The sequence below is a fragment of the Ctenopharyngodon idella genome, chromosome 2, assembly GCF_019924925.1.
Source record: "Ctenopharyngodon idella isolate HZGC_01 chromosome 2, HZGC01, whole genome shotgun sequence".
In the NCBI taxonomy this organism is placed as follows: domain Eukaryota; kingdom Metazoa; phylum Chordata; class Actinopteri; order Cypriniformes; family Xenocyprididae; genus Ctenopharyngodon; species Ctenopharyngodon idella.
In genome coordinates this window covers 39,310,387-39,329,700 of record NC_067221.1, presented here as the reverse complement: position 1 = coordinate 39,329,700, position 19,314 = coordinate 39,310,387, and the positions used below count along the sequence as shown (strand labels likewise).

The 19,314-nt window shown below is 35.4% G+C and overlaps 2 protein-coding genes across 3 annotated transcripts in view; one reads left to right on the top strand and one right to left on the bottom strand.

Annotated features, from left to right (window-relative positions):
• Positions 1 to 699: 699 nt before the first annotated feature.
• On the bottom strand, positions 700 to 6,276 carry yju2 (YJU2 splicing factor homolog). 2 transcript variants are annotated; one of them, XM_051913228.1, is made up of 8 exons: positions 6,118 to 6,276; positions 5,721 to 5,821; positions 5,182 to 5,326; positions 4,957 to 5,091; positions 4,519 to 4,700; positions 3,683 to 3,827; positions 2,304 to 2,399; positions 700 to 1,298 (listed from the first exon to the last, which is right to left on the bottom strand). In XM_051913228.1, the coding sequence occupies exons 1-8, from the start codon at positions 6,139 to 6,141 to the stop codon at positions 1,119 to 1,121; spliced, it is 1,008 nt and encodes a 335-aa protein (XP_051769188.1). In that variant the 5' UTR covers positions 6,142 to 6,276; the 3' UTR covers positions 700 to 1,118. The 2 variants fall into 2 exon arrangements, with proteins under 2 accessions (XP_051769188.1, XP_051769180.1); XM_051913220.1 differs by having other exon boundaries at positions 2,249 to 2,399; positions 6,118 to 6,273.
• A 150-nt stretch (positions 6,277 to 6,426) lies between these two features.
• scn12aa (sodium channel, voltage gated, type XII, alpha a) overlaps positions 6,427 to 19,314 on the top strand; it is a 66,474-nt gene continuing 53,586 nt past the window's right edge. Inside the window, exons 1-2 of the mRNA XM_051913287.1 lie at positions 6,427 to 7,403; positions 17,778 to 18,084. Of these exons, the coding sequence (XP_051769247.1) occupies positions 17,818 to 18,084 (267 nt within the window). The 5' untranslated portion in view covers positions 6,427 to 7,403; positions 17,778 to 17,817. The remainder of the gene's footprint in view (positions 7,404 to 17,777; positions 18,085 to 19,314) is intronic.

Sequence of the window (19,314 nt, the reverse complement as noted above, 5' to 3'; positions counted from 1 at the left end):
ACATGGTGCCTCGTGCTTTGGCATGCATTCTGTAAAAAAAAATGCTGCATGTCTGCAAAGCGCAGTTATTAAAGTATATTATTTTAGATTAAATAAAGAGATTTAAGTGCAATAAAATGCATATAAACAGGTAGGGGCTTCTAGTTAACCACACAAAAAGAAACAATAAAATTCAATACACGCCAACCCCTCATTAACACCTTCTCCTTCAGCAAACAGAGGTCAAATCGTAAGGTTAGAAGGTCACCAGCACTTTGGTGGATCAATATGAGAAGGTGAATAATGGCTGCATGACTGCATTAACATCACATTAGCAAGTGTTAACTTAAAAACCAAAATAGCTTGATGCCATTAGCTATTTAAATTTAGAAGGTAAAAAAAAAATCTGATAAATAATAAGGCAACACTTTACAATAAGGTCACATTTGTTAGTGTTGGTTAATGCATTAACTAACAATGAGAAGTACATTTGTTACAGTATTTATTAATCTTTGTCAATCTTAATAAAATGTTGTTAGTTCATGTTAGCTCAGGTCCATTCAATAATATTAACAGATACAACTTTTATTTTAATAATGTATTAGTTCATGTTAATTTTAACATTTACTAAGACTAATAAATGCTTAACAAAAATGTATATAATAATCATTTTTCAAAATATTTTAAAAATAAAACAATATGGAAAAAAATAGTCTATGCTTGGAAACGAAACACAAGAAACATTTTATTTGTTTGATGTTTAGGAAGATGAAAGGGTCTTTTATGATATGGGATTAGAGATGATCAGTCTAAATTAGATTTAGATTCACTTATCTCCACTGTTACCCTCAAATGCATTTCCGTGTATTGACTGAGCTGACACAGAGAAACAAATACTACATTATAGAGTGCATAATACATTAGAAACACATTAGAGACAAGGGGATGGCGCAGATCTAATGCCAAATGAATTCCAGGCAATGGAAACAGCTTCTCATAGACAGGTGCTTCTTCAGCTAAAAAGATCATTACTGAAAAATAAAAATCTCTCAATTATACTTTTAAAGAGTCCAAGGTAAGGAAACTTAAAGTGGTCTGTAAAAAGAGAGGTTGTCATTTTTGCTAGTATGAAAAAAAAATTAAATTTCAGTCCGCAAAAACACCAGACAGTATTTTCTCAGCCTAGTCGGAGTTGCTGTCGTCGCTGTCTGTGTACGCCCCCAAGAGGCTGAGAGATGAACCGTTCTGAGATGAGACTGGTTGTCCATTGGAAGCACTAGCTGATGCTGAGGAGGACTCTGGTTTGGCAGCACCTGCCCCTGAATGATCAGGAAAGACAGAGAAAATGCAGGTTAACAGATGGAAAAACCCTAAACTGTGAGGAATGAGTTTGATACATAAATACAACAGAGTTTGTCGGTGGAAATCCCCCTCATTTTTTAAGATGGTCAATTCCAGAAAAATAAATTAAATACAAATACTCCCCAAATCCTAGTATACATCCACATCCACATCCACTGATGTAGACTTGCAATGATTATTAAAAAATAAATAGATAAATATTTATAAATAAGTATTAATAAAATAAATCAAGAAATAATAATTAATTTGCTATTTAGGTGTATTAAATATTATTATTATTATTATTAATATATATACTACTGTTCAAAAGTTTGGGTCAGTAAAATTGTTTTTAAAGAGATTAATACTTTTAAGCAAGGATGCATAAAAAAAACTATTTAAAATAAATGCTGTTCTTTTGAACTTTCTATTTGTCAATGAATCCTGATAATGTATCATGGTTTCTGTGAACCGTTTTCAACATTGATAAGAAGAAACGTTACTTGAGCAGCAAATCAGCATGTTAGAATGATTTCTGAAGGATCATGTGACACTGAAGACTGGAATAATGATGCTGAAAATTCAGCTTTGATCACAGGAATAAATTACATTTTAAAATATATTCAAATAGAAAATGGCTTTTATAAAAAGTAATAACATTTTACAATATTACTGTTTTTACTGTATTTTTGATCAAATAAACGCAGCCTTGGTGAGCAGAAGAGGCTTCTTTTAAAACATTAAAAAGTTTCTGACCCTAAAATGTGCTATTGTGATAGTTTAAATGACTGAATGAATGCATTATTTTTTTCATAATCATAATGTGTTATTAATCGCCGCTTACACCCCCCACACACTCCTTCCGGCCGGACTTTCCCCTGACACTTTTGAGAAATGACAGATTCACTACTTGTAATAGATCATGAACCTGTTTGTGTGTCAGGAGCCTGATGTGGTGTAGCGTGGGAAGGTTTCTTCCTCACCACCAGAGACCCCAGAGCTCCCTTCGCGCCCAGACCCCCGACACTCCTCTCCCAGCTCTCCACCTTCTGCTTCTTTATGCCCACAGACGATGAGCCCTGTGGAGTTCAGGAGGAAAACAGCACAAAAATTAATGAGAGAAACATATCAGATGTTAAAATAGAAAGACAACAGAAATACGGCAAAATTTTACTTTTGTGCCACAGATCATCAATATGCAACATGTAAAGTATAATTTATAGTAAAAAAAAATCTGTCAGGGGTTATTTCGCAATAAAGCCTGGCTGACAGTGCATTCTCCTGCTCAGTACATGGTTACTTGGCAAATAAATAAATAAATGTATATTAAATATTGATTTAAGATGAAATTATGTGAGAAGAATAAATGTGGAGTGATATGAGAAACATGAAACTAGCACAGTTACACTAAGGTCAGAAGTTTGGAATAATTACAATTTTTTTCTGTTTTTGAAAGAAGTCTTTATTGCTCACCAAGGCTACATGTATTTGATCATAAATGCAGTAAAAACAGTAATTTTGCTAAATATTATAACAATTTAAAAGAACTATTTTCTATTGGAATATATTTTGAAATGTAATTTATTCCTGTGATCAAAGCTGAATTTTCAGCATCATTACTCCAGTCTTCAGTGTCAAATGATCCTTCAGAAATCATTCTCATATGCTGATTTGATGCTCAAGAAACATTTCTTAATATGATCAATGTTGTTTTTGATGCTTAATATTTTTGTGGAAACAAAATACACTACCATTTAAAAGTCTGGGGTAAGTAAGAATTATTCTTAAAAGAAGTTAATACTTTTATTAGGCAAGGACACATAAAATTGATCAAAGAAAAATAAAAACATTTATAATGTTACCAAAGATATCTATTTCAAATAAATGTTCTTTTGAACTTTCTATTCAAAGATCACGAAATGTTTCTTGAGCATCAAATCAGCATATTAGAATGATTTCTGAAGGATCATGTGACACTGAAGACTGGAGTAATGATGCTGAAAATTCAGCTTTGATCACAGGAATAAATTACATTTTATTATATTACAACAAAATTACATATATTACAACAACAAAAACACTTATTTTAAATTGTAATAATATTTAACAATATTGCTGTTTTTACTGAATTTTCAATCAAATAAATGATCAAATAAATGTTTTTTTGATCAAATAATAAATATTATTAAACAATAATATTTGATCACAGCATGTCACAACTGACCAATCACAGTTAAGTATTCCACAGAGACATGTAATAAATCAAAAATAATATCTACATTTTTTTCAGATCCTAATGTATAAAAGTGACCAAAAGAAAATGTTACAAATAATAAAATAAAATTGTAAAATAAATCTCGACCTGTGATCCTGCGTTCCCGTCTGTGGTAAGGATGTCTGTGGGTTTATCAGTCGTTTGTTTCCTGCCTTCGTCTTTTGCATTTTCTGTCTCTTCCTCAGAGTCCGAGTCCCTCAGCCGTTTAACCAGAGCTCTCTCTAACATCTCTCTACGAGGAGCAAGAGAAAAGAGAAGTCTAAACCACAGAATATTTAGATATTACATAATTCATGCTTCTTAATCTTGACATTATATGCTTTGGGGAAAAATACTTAGACAGCGAATATACATGACCTCTTGGAGGTGCTATTATTGTTGCACAAATGTAGACGGTAAACAATATAAACACAATTATGACTTTCAAACCTATGCATTTTAGGTTAAAATGCATAGGTATATATACATTTTGTACATAAACTATATTTTAGATACTGTAATTTAGGGCTGCCTGATGAGAATTTTTTTTTTTTCTGATAAAAAAGCAATTGCTATTTAAATTTTTGTGCACCTAAATGGATCTGTAGTGACAAATTTATTTTTAAAAGTTCAAATATTCCACCATTAAAGGGGAAAATTCTGTCATCATTTACTCACCCTCAAGTTGTTCCAAACCTGTATAAATTTCTTTCTTCTGCTGAACACAAAAGAAGATATTTTGAAGAATATGGGTAAACAAACAGTTGATGGGCCCCAAGTCATATTCTTCAGAATATTTTCTTTTGTGTTCAGCAGAAGAAAAGAAACTCATACAGGTTTGGAACAACCTGAGGGTGAGTAAAAGATGACAGAATTTTCTTTTTTGGGTCAACTATCCCTTTGAGTCTAAGAAGCAAAAAGTCCAAGCCTTTCTCTTTTCATACTTGGTCTCTCGTTCGTCTTCCTCCTGCTCTCTCTCTCTCTGTCTCTTCTCCATCTCTTTATACTGATCCAGCATGCCCTCAAAGTCCACCTGCGCCTGCCTCTGGTTCAAATCCTTCAGCTCCTGCAGGTTCTCCAGCACCTCCATCTCCATCTTTGAGTCCCGTGTGCGGTTCTCCAGGACCTGTGACAGCATGCAGGGAGATTACCTTTTAAGTTTGTTTGGGTTTTTGACGGTTCGCTTACAAAGGCACTGTAAAGGATTTTATGTACAACACCATATGTGGAAAACAGTAGGAAAAAACACAAAAATACATTGCTGGAAAGTGGAAATAAAAGTACAAATTAAACACGAACAACACAGAATAAAACAATAAACCCCCATCAAAACCTCTAATATAATAAAAGACACATGTAGTCTTTTAAACTTTCTAACAGACCTTCATGGGGTTGTTGAGTTCCTCTTCCTCTCGCTCCTGTACGATCTTTTTCTCCTCCTCTTCTAGCAGTTTCTCAGCCTGAAAATTGCGTGTTGCACCATGTTCCATGGCGTAGTCAGTGTTCTCTGGATCTGTCTGTGAAACACATCAATCAGATGAACTTAACAAACACACAAGAAAAACCCCTGAATTGCTGTAGTATGATGCGAGTGTTCACTCAAGTACCTTGAAGGTGATTTCAGCCAAACATCTTGTGCATTTAATGTAGAATCTAAAAATGGGGAGCCCCATGTATAGTTCGTTCTGAACGGTCTCCTTACGAGCATTGAACTTCTTCCCTTTGTAAATGTATTCTCCACACGTTTTACACCTGCAAAACAACAAGCATATTTAGCGGAAAGGTGATACAATCTCTAATAAATCAAACTACAGATGTTTTCCCTCGCTAACCCGAGAAATCAAGAGATTCATTGCCGTTTAAAATAGTTTTATATTCAGTATATTTAGCTTGTTGTATCTTATTTTTACAGTGATATATATTGTTGTTCTTTTATGTAATTGTATCCTTAGTTGAGAAGCTGAATAAAGTGCTGTATGAAATAGTTTAATATTATTGTTTATTATTTATATCTTTTTATGAAACCTGTAAAAATACATTTCTTTATGTTCTTATATAATAAACCTGTAATACAAATTATTTCTAACTCATACCATGTATTATATGAGCAATAAATATATAAAATAAGAAATAAAACTCGTCTCACCTCATATTAAATGGTGCCATCAATCGGACCACATACTGACGGTCTTTGGGCAGTTTGAGTTTAGGGATTTTAGACGGATCAAAATCCGGAGGATAGTATTTCTGAGGAAAAACAAGAAGAGATCCTGTAAAGGTGACAGTTTACCACAGTAACGTAACTTTGTAAACAAAAACTTTTTTCGAGGTTCATCTTAGTACATGTGTTCAAGATTATTACAACATTTATGTACTTTAAATACATAGAAAACATTACATAGCATAGAATGACTTAAATATAATAAAAGTATACACTGCGTTGCTACTTCATTAGCATGCTGTTAATCTTAAGATATTACAACTCAAATCCACTGTAAGCCGAAGCACAACAATAATATAAAATGAAAGAAGGAGGTACTTACATTCAAAACCTTTCTTTCCGACATGGCTCTCTTTAATTGACTAAAATGTAAACTAAAAGAGACAAATTATTGCTCAAATGTTTGTTACTACACTAAGCGAGCTGGACGCTTCTTCTTCGACGTCACGCGGTGTGTGTATATCCGTCACTGGCGCGCTGCAGTGCTGCCACCACCGGCAGAGCACCGGTATTACAGGCGCCAAGGCAAGAATTACAGAAGAATATCATATGTTAGCCTAACAATACAATCATAGTAATATGAATATGAATAGTATGCAAAAAGTTGTTATAAACAGGAAGATGCTAAGGTGAGTAAGGTGGTTTATATATTAAAAACAGAACATACATTTCAAATAAAGCTCTTTCTGATTCTTAAAGACGTTAAGACTTCACTGAGGCCACTAGAGGGAGAAGCTGGATAATAAATACATTATTAAACGGTAAAGAGTTTTTCATGTTGCTTCAAAGAATTTAAGCGCATAGATTCCATATTTAAGTACAGCTTCGATATTCATGTAATAGTAGAAAGCAAACCAAAAGTGTTTGGGGGAGATCCTTTGTATTACATAGAGCAAATAGTTGAGTGCAGCCTTAAGAAAAAAGTAAAAACATGAAAAAAGTCACTGGAAACACAAATCCTGTCGTTAAAACCATACTGCCTACGTCTAAAGAAGGTCAAACCAGCCGTGCCCAACGTGAACTCAGCATTACGTACCCGTCACAACAATCAATACTTGCAATAAAAGAGTCGTAGAGTCATATTTTCTTGCTTTGTAACTCATTCGGTGCGCGCAAATGTTTGGTTATGATGTGCGTAATCCTGCAGAGCAGCTCAAGCGCGCGCGCAGGCTGTTTGGCAGCAGTTCCTGCGCACAGAGAGGCGCGCAAACGGCTGCTGTGCGCCAAACAAGCTGGAGAAATTCATAAATAGGCTAAAAATGCAGTCAGATCTTCGATGGGAAACACGGACAACGTTTGGACACAGAGTTCTTTTTAAGTAAATGCTGGGAAAATATAGATAAACTTTAAATGTGGATCGCGTAAAACACGTAAAATGAGCGTTGCGTGGGATTTAAGAGTAATGCATTTGTGCGGAATCCAGATTTCAACGAACAACTATTTACCTACAGCAATAGTGACAATCTGAAAAATCTTGAGTCCTTGACGGAATACTTTTATCTGGGAATGGGGTTATTCCCATCATGGATCAGTTTGGGATTTTGGATTTACATCAGCGCAATAAATGGAAATGCGTGGACGCAGTGCTGCAATTACCGGAGTTTACATGTAAGAGATATATTTTATTTACATTTAAAACGATAAAAGTTGACGAAATAGCTGTATTACATTTTGTAATCTTTGGATTTTTCGAGTTTTCTCGGTAGTTTTTGGTTTAATTTAAAGGGTTGGACTTGGGTGAATATTTGATGGGTGGATAGGGTTGATTGGGACACTTTTTCCAAGTCATCTCAATGGCAAAAAGTGTCCCAATCACTCTGAATTCACCCCGATATGAATAACAGGTCAGACATACAAGTAAACATTCTACAAGGTTCTGCAGAGAACCTTTTTCTTTTCTATAGAGTTCTTGGGTTGATACACTCTATGGTTCTTTGGACATTAAAAAGTAGTTTTTCCAATATAGGCTATACTGCAGGTTCTTCAGATCAGTGTTGAGATTCCCATCTTTTAACAGAAAAAACTGAAGCCCATATACAGTGAGGTCCAAAAAGTATGAGACCAAATTGAAAATAATGGACTTCCTTTTTTTTCCCAACTGGTGAATAAGTTGAAGCATTTAAGGATTTAGAAAAATTTAAAAAACAAAGAAAAGTTTAAAGAAAAATCATATACAAACAACAAATGATGTGCACTATCACTAATCAAAGTCTCATTGATCATGTGACTGTATATAGTGCTATAGTGCTATATTCTGCTGATATAGTGCAAAACTGAAGCATTTTCACTTGTGGACTCAGTTGTTTAGAAAGTGTTTTAAGAGTGAATTCAACCCAAGAAAGGTTGTTTGCTGACCTTACGGTGACATTTCCCCCTTTGTAACTCATACACTCATGTTAATGATGCCATGGTTGCAGGTTTAGTCCCTGTACTTTGAATGCACTTTGCACAAAAGCATCTGTCACATGCACTAATGAAAAGTCCAGGAGGATGTATTTCTCTGTGTTGAGTGTTTGAACCCCCACTGGCTCTCTGTCCTCACTTGTCTCTCATTCACTGGAGTTCAGATGGCCTGCAGGGAGGACACAGATATAATGCATTATAGGTGACCACTATACATGACGCCTCCCATTTAATGATCCTTAATGGATCTGTTGGTTTTAACAGGCTAGTCAGAGCAGTGAGAAATCAGTGAATGTGTGACTCGTGTGTTGTTGTAATTTTCAGGAATTTTAGTTCTGGAGGAAAGGACTTGGATATCTTTCTGAAATCCCAGTTAAAATGTTTTTTTAAAAAGATATTGCAATTAAGATACTGTCCTTTTTCCAATGTGATCGCTATGATAACTCTCAACAGCAGGTGTGTGTGTGTGTGTGTGTGCTATAGTGGATGTTTGAACACTGTGTTTTTCTCTTTAATATAAATTATCAGAATATTTTAAACTCTTTACTTAAGTGTCATCAACTAAATCTAAAACCATATATTTTTTTTGTTACTTGAAAAAAAAAAAACATTATTTTATTTCAGCTAGTTGCAGGCAACATTTCTCATTTTAATTTAGTTTAATATGATGTACTAAAATAACTATAACTAAAACAAAAATTAATAAAAACTATACAAATAAAAAAAAAAAACGAATGGAAATGACAAAACAGACAGCAACATTACTAAAACGTGAACTAAAATTAAACTATATTCAAAATATAATATAAATATAAACACATTCAATATATTAATAAAAACTATAATAGTATACTAAAATAACACCGACATCATGGAAAACAACATAAATGATGCTAAGATTTCCTAATGCATTAAAATGCATTCATAATAATATAATGCATCATATGTTATTGTTATAATGCATTATAATATTTAAACAGTATGTACTGTAATATGTTAAATCACATAGCCAACAACTTGTTTCATAAGTTAGGGTTATATAATGCCTAATTAGTTTCAAGCAGAGGTTTTCACTTACAATCTGGCCAATAAAATGCAAATAATTTGCATTATATAATTAAATAAGCAATTGAGATGTACATAAAATTGCTTAACAATATAAACAAAAACACAATATTTACTTACTTCACACACACACACGCACACACACACGCACACACACACACACACACACACAAAAAAAAATAAAATAAAAATATTGTTTATCAGCAGATGCTGATAATCTCAAAATGGCCAAATATTGATTCATCAGCATGACCGATAGATCAATCGATCACTAATATAGTTTATTTGTGAAAAGATTTAATGCATTACATTATGTATACAGCGTTATGAATAGGCCTACCTTAAAAGTGATATAGTGACATATAGAAAATGAATGGATGGTTGGATGTTTGTAATGATCATGATGCCTTAATTCTCAGTAAAAGTGACTAAATATGTAATACAATCTCGGTTTGCTCTGAGGAAATATTTGCGCTTCAGAATGCTTGCATTGGTTCCACATTGTCTGAAAGAATAAGCAATTCCTGCGTGAATTTGATTAAAAACTGTCAGGTGTCTTTTGTCTGTTGGATGAAATATTACAATATTACACAAGCTAGCTGTTGTATTGAATATTAGTATGACCATATGGCCAACTATTTTTATCGTTCTCTCCTCAACCAATGAAAATAGACCAAAAATAGTGTCATGAAGCGTAGGATTAAAATTTAAGATACATATTAAAAAGAGAATTTGGTCTACTAAATTGAATTTTGATGAGGACTGCCTAAATCAGCCATGCTGCATGATGAGAGTCTCTAAATCCACAAGTTTATTAAAAGTAAAATAACCTGCTGAAAAAGTTAATACAGTCAAGAGTAGAGATACAAAAAGATGAAGAAACAGGAGAAAGCACAAGTGTGTAGTACGAATACAAAACAGAATATAACTGTGTTTGTGAAAGCAAGATGATTAACAAAATCCTGACTTTGATTACATTATGTTTGAGAGAATGTGACAGTCATTTAGATGAACATCACAGAAAGCGCTACGACACACACTCAGAAATCACTCTGATTTTGCATTATGAGCTGAATTATAGTTTATGAATACAGGCATTTACAAACATTAATTTCAACACTCATCAGTTTGATCAAAGGTCAGGAAATTATATGCCGGATTTGTAATTTAAATGACTCTTTTTATGTTCTGAATGGTCTTTGTTATGGCTGTAAGGCTGGTCTGAAAGCTTCAGAAATACTGTACATGGGGACAGACCTGTTATTTTAAATGAGAACCGAGACAAGTATTATGATCCTCTAATACACTCTTAGAAATAAAGGTTCACTGGGGTTCTAAATAGAACTCTAGTATTCTCGACTCAATTTTATAGAACCGTGTATGCCAAAAAGGTTCTATATAAAGAGAAATGTCTTAAATGATTCTCTAATACTTTCATGCTTAACGGGTTAATTCAGTTTTTTTCTAGTTATCAAATATTTTTACGAGCTGTTTACTTCATAAAATTGATTTAAAATTAATACCTCTTTAGTTTAATTCAATTTGTAAACTTTGCAATTATGTTTGGTGGCATTTGTGATGCAGAAATCAGATTTTTGCCTTCTGAGAGTATCAAGTCACTGCTGTGGTTGTGCAGTATTTTGTCGCGATTTGTATAGTGAGGCTTGACATCAACCACTTCAGTTCATCTTAAAACCAGCATGTTGGTGCCCTCAAAAGGCTTCTTATTTTTAATAAAATCTGAGAGATTTCTGTCCCTCCATTGACAGTCAACGCCACTAAAAGTTCGTTAAGAGATCGTAAAACTAATCCATATGAATTTTAGGTTTAGTCCAAATTTTCTGAAGAGACACGATTGCTTTATATGATGAACAGATTGAATTGAGGCTTTTATTCACATATAAACATTGATTAGCGAACATAAACAAATGCTCAACCGAACCTGCTTGACGTGCGGAAACAAATCTCATTGGTTCTTGCGGAAGCTCTAGCATGCTGTGTAAAGGCTGGTTCACACTGTGCAATTTTGGCCACGATTTGGTCATCGGAGACAAATTTTGCAAATCCTAAAAGATTCCTATAATCCTAGCCTAAAATCTGTCGTCTTTGATCGCTAGTTTGACATGTTCACAGACAGCCGGTGACCGTTGCTATCAAATTTTACCTCTGATGAAATTCTGGCAGTGTCAGAAGTTTTGGCACACAATCCTCCAGTGTGACTTCTCCTACGAGAAATGTCAAATTGTCTTCGTTTTTCAAGACAAGCCGTGATCAAAATTAACGATAGAGATGTCTTTGTTCGCCACCATTTCAGTCCCGCGTGTAATGCAGCTCACTGTCACCGAATGTGTGTGGGTTGATGATGTAAAACTCCGGACAAGTTTTCATGCGCGTCCCTTTTTAACGCGTCTTGACTGTCGTACAGTCTGACATATAGGACAGCTGAGATCCCACAATGTGACATGAGGATCATGTTCGTACAGTCTGACAAGCAACCATCGTAAAGGACTATTATAAATCGCACAGTGTGCACCCGGCTTAACACGAGAATGAACCTCATTGGTTCTTGCAGAAGTTTTAACGTGCTGCTTAACACACCAAGCTGACACAGACGAACTAGTGGCGTCGAAAGCAGACTGCGGGGTTGGCTCACATTGGCAGCGTCTGGGTCCAAAGTTGCCCTGACACACCAAACCGACACTCGATACCCGACAGCCAAGTTGCACGTCCATTCTGCGCCTGCGTAAGAAGAAATGCCTTTCTGTACCAGCAGGTGGAAGTAGTTGAACAGCCAATCAGAATGATCAAATGGGCCGACTGACCGATGAGCTCCAACGCCGATTCAACACGTCGAATCGGCTGAAAAAAAGCCGACGAGGACCAACTTCAGCTGACGGTGCAGGACACAATGAGAAAACTAACAAAAACTGCCCAACGGCCGACCGTCGGCTTGGTGTGTTCCAGGCTTAACACGAGAATGAACCTCATTTGGTTTTCGCACATCAAGCGAACATGCTTGAGTTACCACAACTGATGTGTGAGTTGATGAATGTTTATATGTGAATAAAAGCCTATATTCAATCTGTTCATCATATAAAGTGATCGTGTCTCTTCAGAAAATTTTAACTAAACTGCTCAATTCATATGGATTCCTTTTATGAACTTTTTGAAGAGTCAACGTGGTAGTTGCATAGACTGTCAATGGAAGGACAGAAATCTCTCGTATTTCATTAAAAATATCTTCATTTTTGTTCCGAAGATAAATGAAAGTCTTATGGGTTTGGAACGACATGAGGGTGAGTAAATGATGACAGAGTTTACTTTTTTGGTTGAACTATCCCTTTAACTAACCTTCTCCAGCTAGTTTTGCTATACTAGACTAGCAGCACCTGACCAGCTTGGAGACTTGTGTTGGTGTATGTTTTTGCTTGTTTTCTTAAAGTAGAAGCATAACAGAAGTGACATCCCACATTTATATGTGTCTAAACTACTGTAACAGCTGAGTAATTTGCTGAGAATTGTGGGTCAGATCAAGCCGCTTAAGCCACTTTGAGACTGTGGGTTAGATAACACTTTCTGGCTCTGGTGAAGAATTGAAAACATGTCTGCCAAGAGTAGAACTGGAACTTCCTTCTCCACGCGCTAATCTTCAGAAACACGTCACTCCAGCTGCGGAGTTAAACTGCAATAAAAGCACAGGCTATTAATAAGAGCGGGTTAGTCCTGTTAGTCGTCAGTTTTAATATATGCCCTGCCTGACACCAATTTAGTTTGATGTTCCATTCAGGATGAGAGATGAAGCAGGAAGTTTAGAAGGTCAAGGCTGGATAAGCTTTTCTTTACGGTGGACTTAGTGGATGATTCCTTATACAACATACAGTATAACTGTACTGAATGAATCCTCCTTTATTTAAAAGGAACGTCAAACATTTCTAAACACTATTTAATGAATATTCAAGAAATTACTAGATGGAATTGGTAATCTTGCACACAACTACTGGAATTTGTTTCTGTAACTTTCATGCAAAGTCACCATGATGAACTACTTGGAAAAATCGTACAAATCCTGTCAAGAACATGTCCAGATCATATTCCTCTGCATAAAAATGATCACAGGAATAAATTACATTTGAAAAAATATTTAAATAGAAAACAGTTCTGTTAAATTGTAATAACATTTCACAACCTTACTGTTTTTACTGTATTTTTGATCAAATAAATGCAGCCTCGTTGAGCATCAGAGACTTTTTAAAAAAGCATTAAAAAATCTTACCAACCCTGGTCAGACAGGATAATTTGAATTACTGTATTACAGATTACAGTAATAATACAATGAGAATCATCATGGTGGAGGAGGACGAGAATGAGAATTACAAATTCAATGGAAAAGAACCGTACAGAGAAATATTTTAGGTCAAAAAAATTCTGCAATAGATAATGAAATATCAGATCAGTGCTGCAGGTCATTCTCTTTACTTTTCTTCATTATTTTTGCACAATGTGTTTGAATCAGCTGGTGTTTTGGTGATTTTTAGTGTATGTATGAAGTCAGTTCTCAAGTTCACACAGGTGTCTTAGCAGAAGAACCGTACACTCTCAGAAAAAAAAAGGCACAAAAGCTGTCACTGGGGTGGTCCCTTTTCAAAAGGTACGCTTTTGAACCTCATTTACTCCTGAAAGGTGCATATTAGTACCTTAAAGGAAAATAATATTATCTAAAGTGTACATATTAGTACCTAAATGGCTACTAGTACCTTTTCAAATGGGAACTGCATGGTCCAGTGACAGATTTTGTTTTTTCTGAGAGTGGGAAGTTCAAATCACTTTCGTCAGAGCAAGATGGTGGTGTACCTTCTCTTAATTGACTACACAAAATTACAGCAAGGCTTTTAATCACTACTTCTAGAAAATGAACAAAGAATGTGCATCAGATGTGTTTTGCTTTTTTATTTTGTTAATATATGAAGCTGTAAACTTTATCATTACATATTATATTGTTATATTACAATGCTGTCTGTATTTTGTGCAGGCAGTTAGCTTATAAGCCTGACAATGTCACTACTAAATACCTTTAAGTTTTGTTGTATTCCGCCATGTTTTTCACTGACACACCCCCAACTTGTAAAGATTGGGGCTTAAAGAAAATCCCAATCTTCCCACTCATATTTACAACTTTGTGGTGGCGTTCATGTGTGTTCAACTTGTAAATACGATCTTTCCAACATGACTTGAACACACCATCAGTTCCTGAAGGGCCTGCAGAGTTTAGAGGCCATTTACGCAACACCATTACCGTGGTCTCCAATAAACTACAAAAACGTGAATTTGTGACATCGCCAACTACTGGCCTAGCAGCAGAATACAGCATTTTTATCAATTTTCGCGGGGATCATTTTGACAACGTTGTCGTCCGTACGTGAAAAACGCAAAGGAAAAACTTTTCTGTTTTTAGTACATTGTTGTTGTGTAATCGTACCCTTAACTTCAACTCTATTTAAACTCGCCTGATACAGCTAATCGAGTCGCAAGATATAATAATTTGTTCCCTCGTTTGACTAAATTGTGCAAACGATATAATAATTCGTACCCTTGTTTTACTAAATCGTGCAAACGATATAAGTCATTCCCTTGTTTTACTAAATTATGGCCGCGTTTTACTTAAGTCAAAATGAGGGAACAAAGTAGCCACGATTTACTAAATCAATGGAACAAATGATTATATTGTGCGCATGATTTACTTAAAACAAGGGAAAAAAATTAGTAAATCATGGCCAACAAGAGAACGATTTCTTAATTTGCAGCCACAATATATATAATTTTTTCCTTCATGTCATGTGCGGACTGGTGCACACCTGCCTCATTTAGTTCGGTTGAATCACACTAGAGTTCGTTATCCCCTTTGGTGCGGTTCGATTGGGCAGGTGTGAATGCAGCAATCGCACTCGGGTGCGCACCAAAAGCGGACCAAACAAGCGAACTGAGACCTCCTTGAAGAGGTGGTCTCGGTACGCTTTCAAACGAACTCTGGAGCGGTTCTTGTGAAAGCAATCCGACCTAACGGACCAACGAACCAAACGATATTATAATTCATAACGGGAATTGTGTTATGTAAAAAGCAGTATTGTCTGATTCTGTGAGTGAGCACATTATTTACCATAGTTGAAAACCAAAGAGAGCCTCTAAAGACAGTTTCAAAAATGCGGTTTGAAATCGCTGCTGTTTGTGATGTCACAAACTAACTTGTAACCAATCACGTCAACGTGCCGGCAGGCTTTAGCATATCATTAACTATGACTAATCTGAAGCAGGGGAGTCTCAAGAAAAGACAGGTTATCTCGCTATATTTTTCTGTTGATATGAAAAATCAGGTAGATTTAGCAATATAGTGGGTGTATGATGCTATGATGAACTATGTGCCTTTCTCCACTGACGTTCTGCGTTGTTCAAAGCATTTGTAAGGATACTGATTGTTAGAAGACAGCTGTCTGAGTTGTGAATGTGAACATGGTTTGTGTAACGTTAGCAACACATTATTAGCTGTCTGATAACGTACTCAAGCAAAAGGCTAATCGTTTGAATTACCATTATGTGTCCGACGTTGTAAAAAGAGTTACCATTGTGCAGTTTACCTCAGTAAGTTGACCGAGTTCTGAGCTCGTGCGAGTGAGTGGAGGCGGGGCTAATTATCATATTCATAGATCCGTGTATACTCTAAAGGGTTGGATTCTGGAATCCACTGCCGCTTCAATATATATCTTTCATATACATGTAATACATGTCATCTTTCATTTACCTAATCAAGTTATAAATCAACATTTATCTTTCTAAATATTAAATTATTTGAATGACTTCTTCAACTTATGTTAAAGCATTTATTTTCCTTTTCATCTTCAAACACTAGAGAATAATAATGAATATTGTCTGTACCTCTCACTGAGAGGAAAGTACAACTTATCAGTATGTTTTGAGAAACGTTCCTGTTTATAGTTGGAGCCTGGACCAACGTCAACCTTGAAGTATCTGTGTACGTGCGTTAGTGTTCTGTGCAGGTCCTTTAGTGGTACTGAAGTACAACTGGCACTCTACTAGAGACCTGCCGGCGCCTTTTCATGGCTTAAAGGGTTAGTTCACCCAAAAATGAAAATTCTGTCATTAATTACTGTAAGACCTTCGTTCATCTTCAGAACACAAATTAAGATATTTTTGATAAAATCCGATGGCTCAGTGAGGCCTCCATTGCCAGCAAGATAATTAACACTTTCAGATGCCCAGAAAGCTACTAAAAACATATTTAAAACAGTTCATGTGACTACAGTGGTTCAATCTTAATGTTATGAAGTGACAAGAATACTTCTTGTGCGGCAAAAAAACCAAAATAACGACTTTATTCAACAATATCTAGTGATGGGCGATTTCAAAACACTGCTTCAGTGGTTTGGAGCAAATCAGTGGTTTGGAGCGTGTATCAAACTGCCAAAGTCACGTGATTTCAGTAAACGAGGCTTCGTTACATCAAGTGTTTCGAAATTTCAATGGTTCACCACTGGGGGGCATGACTTTGGCAGTTTGATACACGCTCCAAACCACTGATTCGAAACAAAAGATTCGTAAAGCTTCGAAGCTTCATGAAGCAGTGTTTTGAAATCGGTCATCACTAGATGTCGTTGAATAAAGTCATTACTTTGTTTTTTTGGCGCACAAAAAGTATTCTCGTCACTTCATAACATTAAGGTTGAACCACTGTAGTCACATGAACTATTTTAAACATGTTTTTTAGTAGCTTTCTGGGCATCTGAAAGTGTTAATTGTCTTGCTGCCAGTGGAGGCCTCACTGAGCCATTGGATTTTATCAAAAATATCTTAATTTGTGTTCCGAAGATGAACGAAGGTCTTACGGGTGTGGAACGACATCAGGGTGAGTAATAAATGACATTATTTTAATTTTTGGGTGAACTAACCCTTAAAGGCATGAAGAAATTTTTTCACAGGAAAAGACATTTAAATACGTAATTTTGGTGATCAAAGATGAGTTTTAAGGGATAAAATTATTGACTACAGGGTAACTTTAAAAATAAAGGCCCTTTATTGGCATCGATGGTTCCATGAAGAACCTTTATCATCCATTCCACAAAAGGTTCTTCACAGTGGAAAAAGACTCTTTTCATTATTTTCACACTAAGAAAAAAAATGGTTGTTTTAAGAACTGTTCACTGTAAGGTTCTTTAGGGAATCAAAAATCGTCGTTCTATTGCATCCCCCTTTTGGAACCTTTATTTTTAAGAGTGCATGAACTGTGATTTTAGATGTTACAGGTCTAATCCCTGGTAGGTACATCCCGTGAAATTGAGAGTCACTGAGGGATCACCATCATGCCCTTGAGTATTGCAGGTGACTCCAGAGGGACTCAGCCCACAGTCATTGTGCTGTAAATTGCAAAACAACAAGCTTTTCAATAGCTTCAGAGTGACTTTCTAACTATATTTTTCTCTCTGTCTCATGGCCGACTCCATCTAGCTTTGAGTAACTTCTAGTACAGGACGATCAGGATGAAAAGATGGCGACCATGCTCTTACCAGCGGGTCCTGATGGCTTGCGACCGTACACTCGAGAGTCTCTGGCGGCCATCGAGCAGAGGATCAGCGAAGAGCGGACGAAGAACACGAAGGATTACAAGGCGGACCCCGGATACACGGAGGAGCCCAAACCCCGTGCTGACCTGGAGGCCGGGAAGGTGCTGCCTCGTATTTTTGGTGACATCCCCGCAGGACTGGTCGGAGTTCCGCTGGAGGACATCGACCCTTTCTACTTCAAAAATCAGAGGGTGAGTCAGTCTGAGGTTATGAGTGGCCTTCAGATGTTTTAGTGCATCTTAAAAAAGGAATAAGTGCTGTAAATGAGGCCTAATGGATGTGAAGTTCATTTTGAGTTGAAAATTGCCGCAGTCCATGAATAAACAGATGTATTTATATAAGTGCATGTAATGATTTTGTCTTGCACAGCAACGAGTGACGTACTTGTGCATTCTTAAAAGCTGTGGGAAAACATTTTCTGTTTTTCTGAATCATCTACCTTGAAATCACCCTCTTGGTTCTGCTCTGGTTTCTCCTGGAGAGCGAATTGAATTTATTTCTAACATCTCCTGAAACACAGAATCCAGTAATCTAACTTTTAAACTTTCAAAAGAGACAATGTCTCAAATTCGCCAAGATATAGTCTGCAATCAAATGATCAAGCTGCTGTCCACATTTATTTATAGCACTCTACTATTACTATATGATAACTATTGACTCATTTTTTTTTTCTCTAAGAAATATTAGGAGAAACAACTGACACATAATTGAGAACTCAATCAATTCCGCATAGAGCAACCTCTGAAAAGTATCTCTAACATTTCCATTCTCAAAAAAGGCTAGTTGATTTGATTCAGTTTTAATTTAATTTTATATGTTCATTCAATAGTTTTTACTAACAACCCATTATACAGTTATGAACATAATTAACAGCAGAAGACTTCTAATATTGCAACTCTGATGCAGATCATGTAAAATCAATATTATTGGCCAATTTGGACACTGATAAATTGTGATATATCTGTATGATTGATGAAATATTGTACATAACTGAACAGTTAAGTTAGATATCTTTTTTTTATAAATTATCTTTTTAAAATGCTTTTTAAGTGATATTGTGAAACATTATTACATTTGAACCCTCTGGTGCATGGCAGTCAAAAATGACCAATTTTTTATTTATTTTTTTTATTTCAATTAATTGAATGTATTATATTTTAGTTCGATAATGTTTTTTATTTAATATTTTGCATTTTTAGGGAATTTTATGGAACTAAATTATAATTATGCAGTAGTTATAATCCATTTATTCACTTTTTGAGCATAGACCTATAAATGAAATTTCCAATTATACTGTCATAAATCTTGAATGTTTTGGAGCACAGACTGAAGTTTGGTCTCTTTTTAAAGATAACACTTGGCAGATTATTGCTGAAGTGAAAAAAGTAAAAAAAAAGTTAATTTGAAAAAAGTTCACCCAA

Excerpts from the sequence above, each read along its gene's own strand:
- yju2 (XM_051913220.1), bottom strand. The coding sequence starts at position 6,141 with ATGTCGGAAAGAAAGGTTTTGAAT. Across the intron at positions 5,822-6,117 it reads CGGAAAGAAAGGTTTTGAAT|AAATACTATCCTCCGGATTT; the intron begins GTAAGTACCTCC and ends GTTTTTCCTCAG. Across the intron at positions 2,400-3,682 it reads ACGGGAACGCAGGATCACAG|GGCTCATCGTCTGTGGGCAT; the intron begins GTCGAGATTTAT and ends TGAACTCCACAG.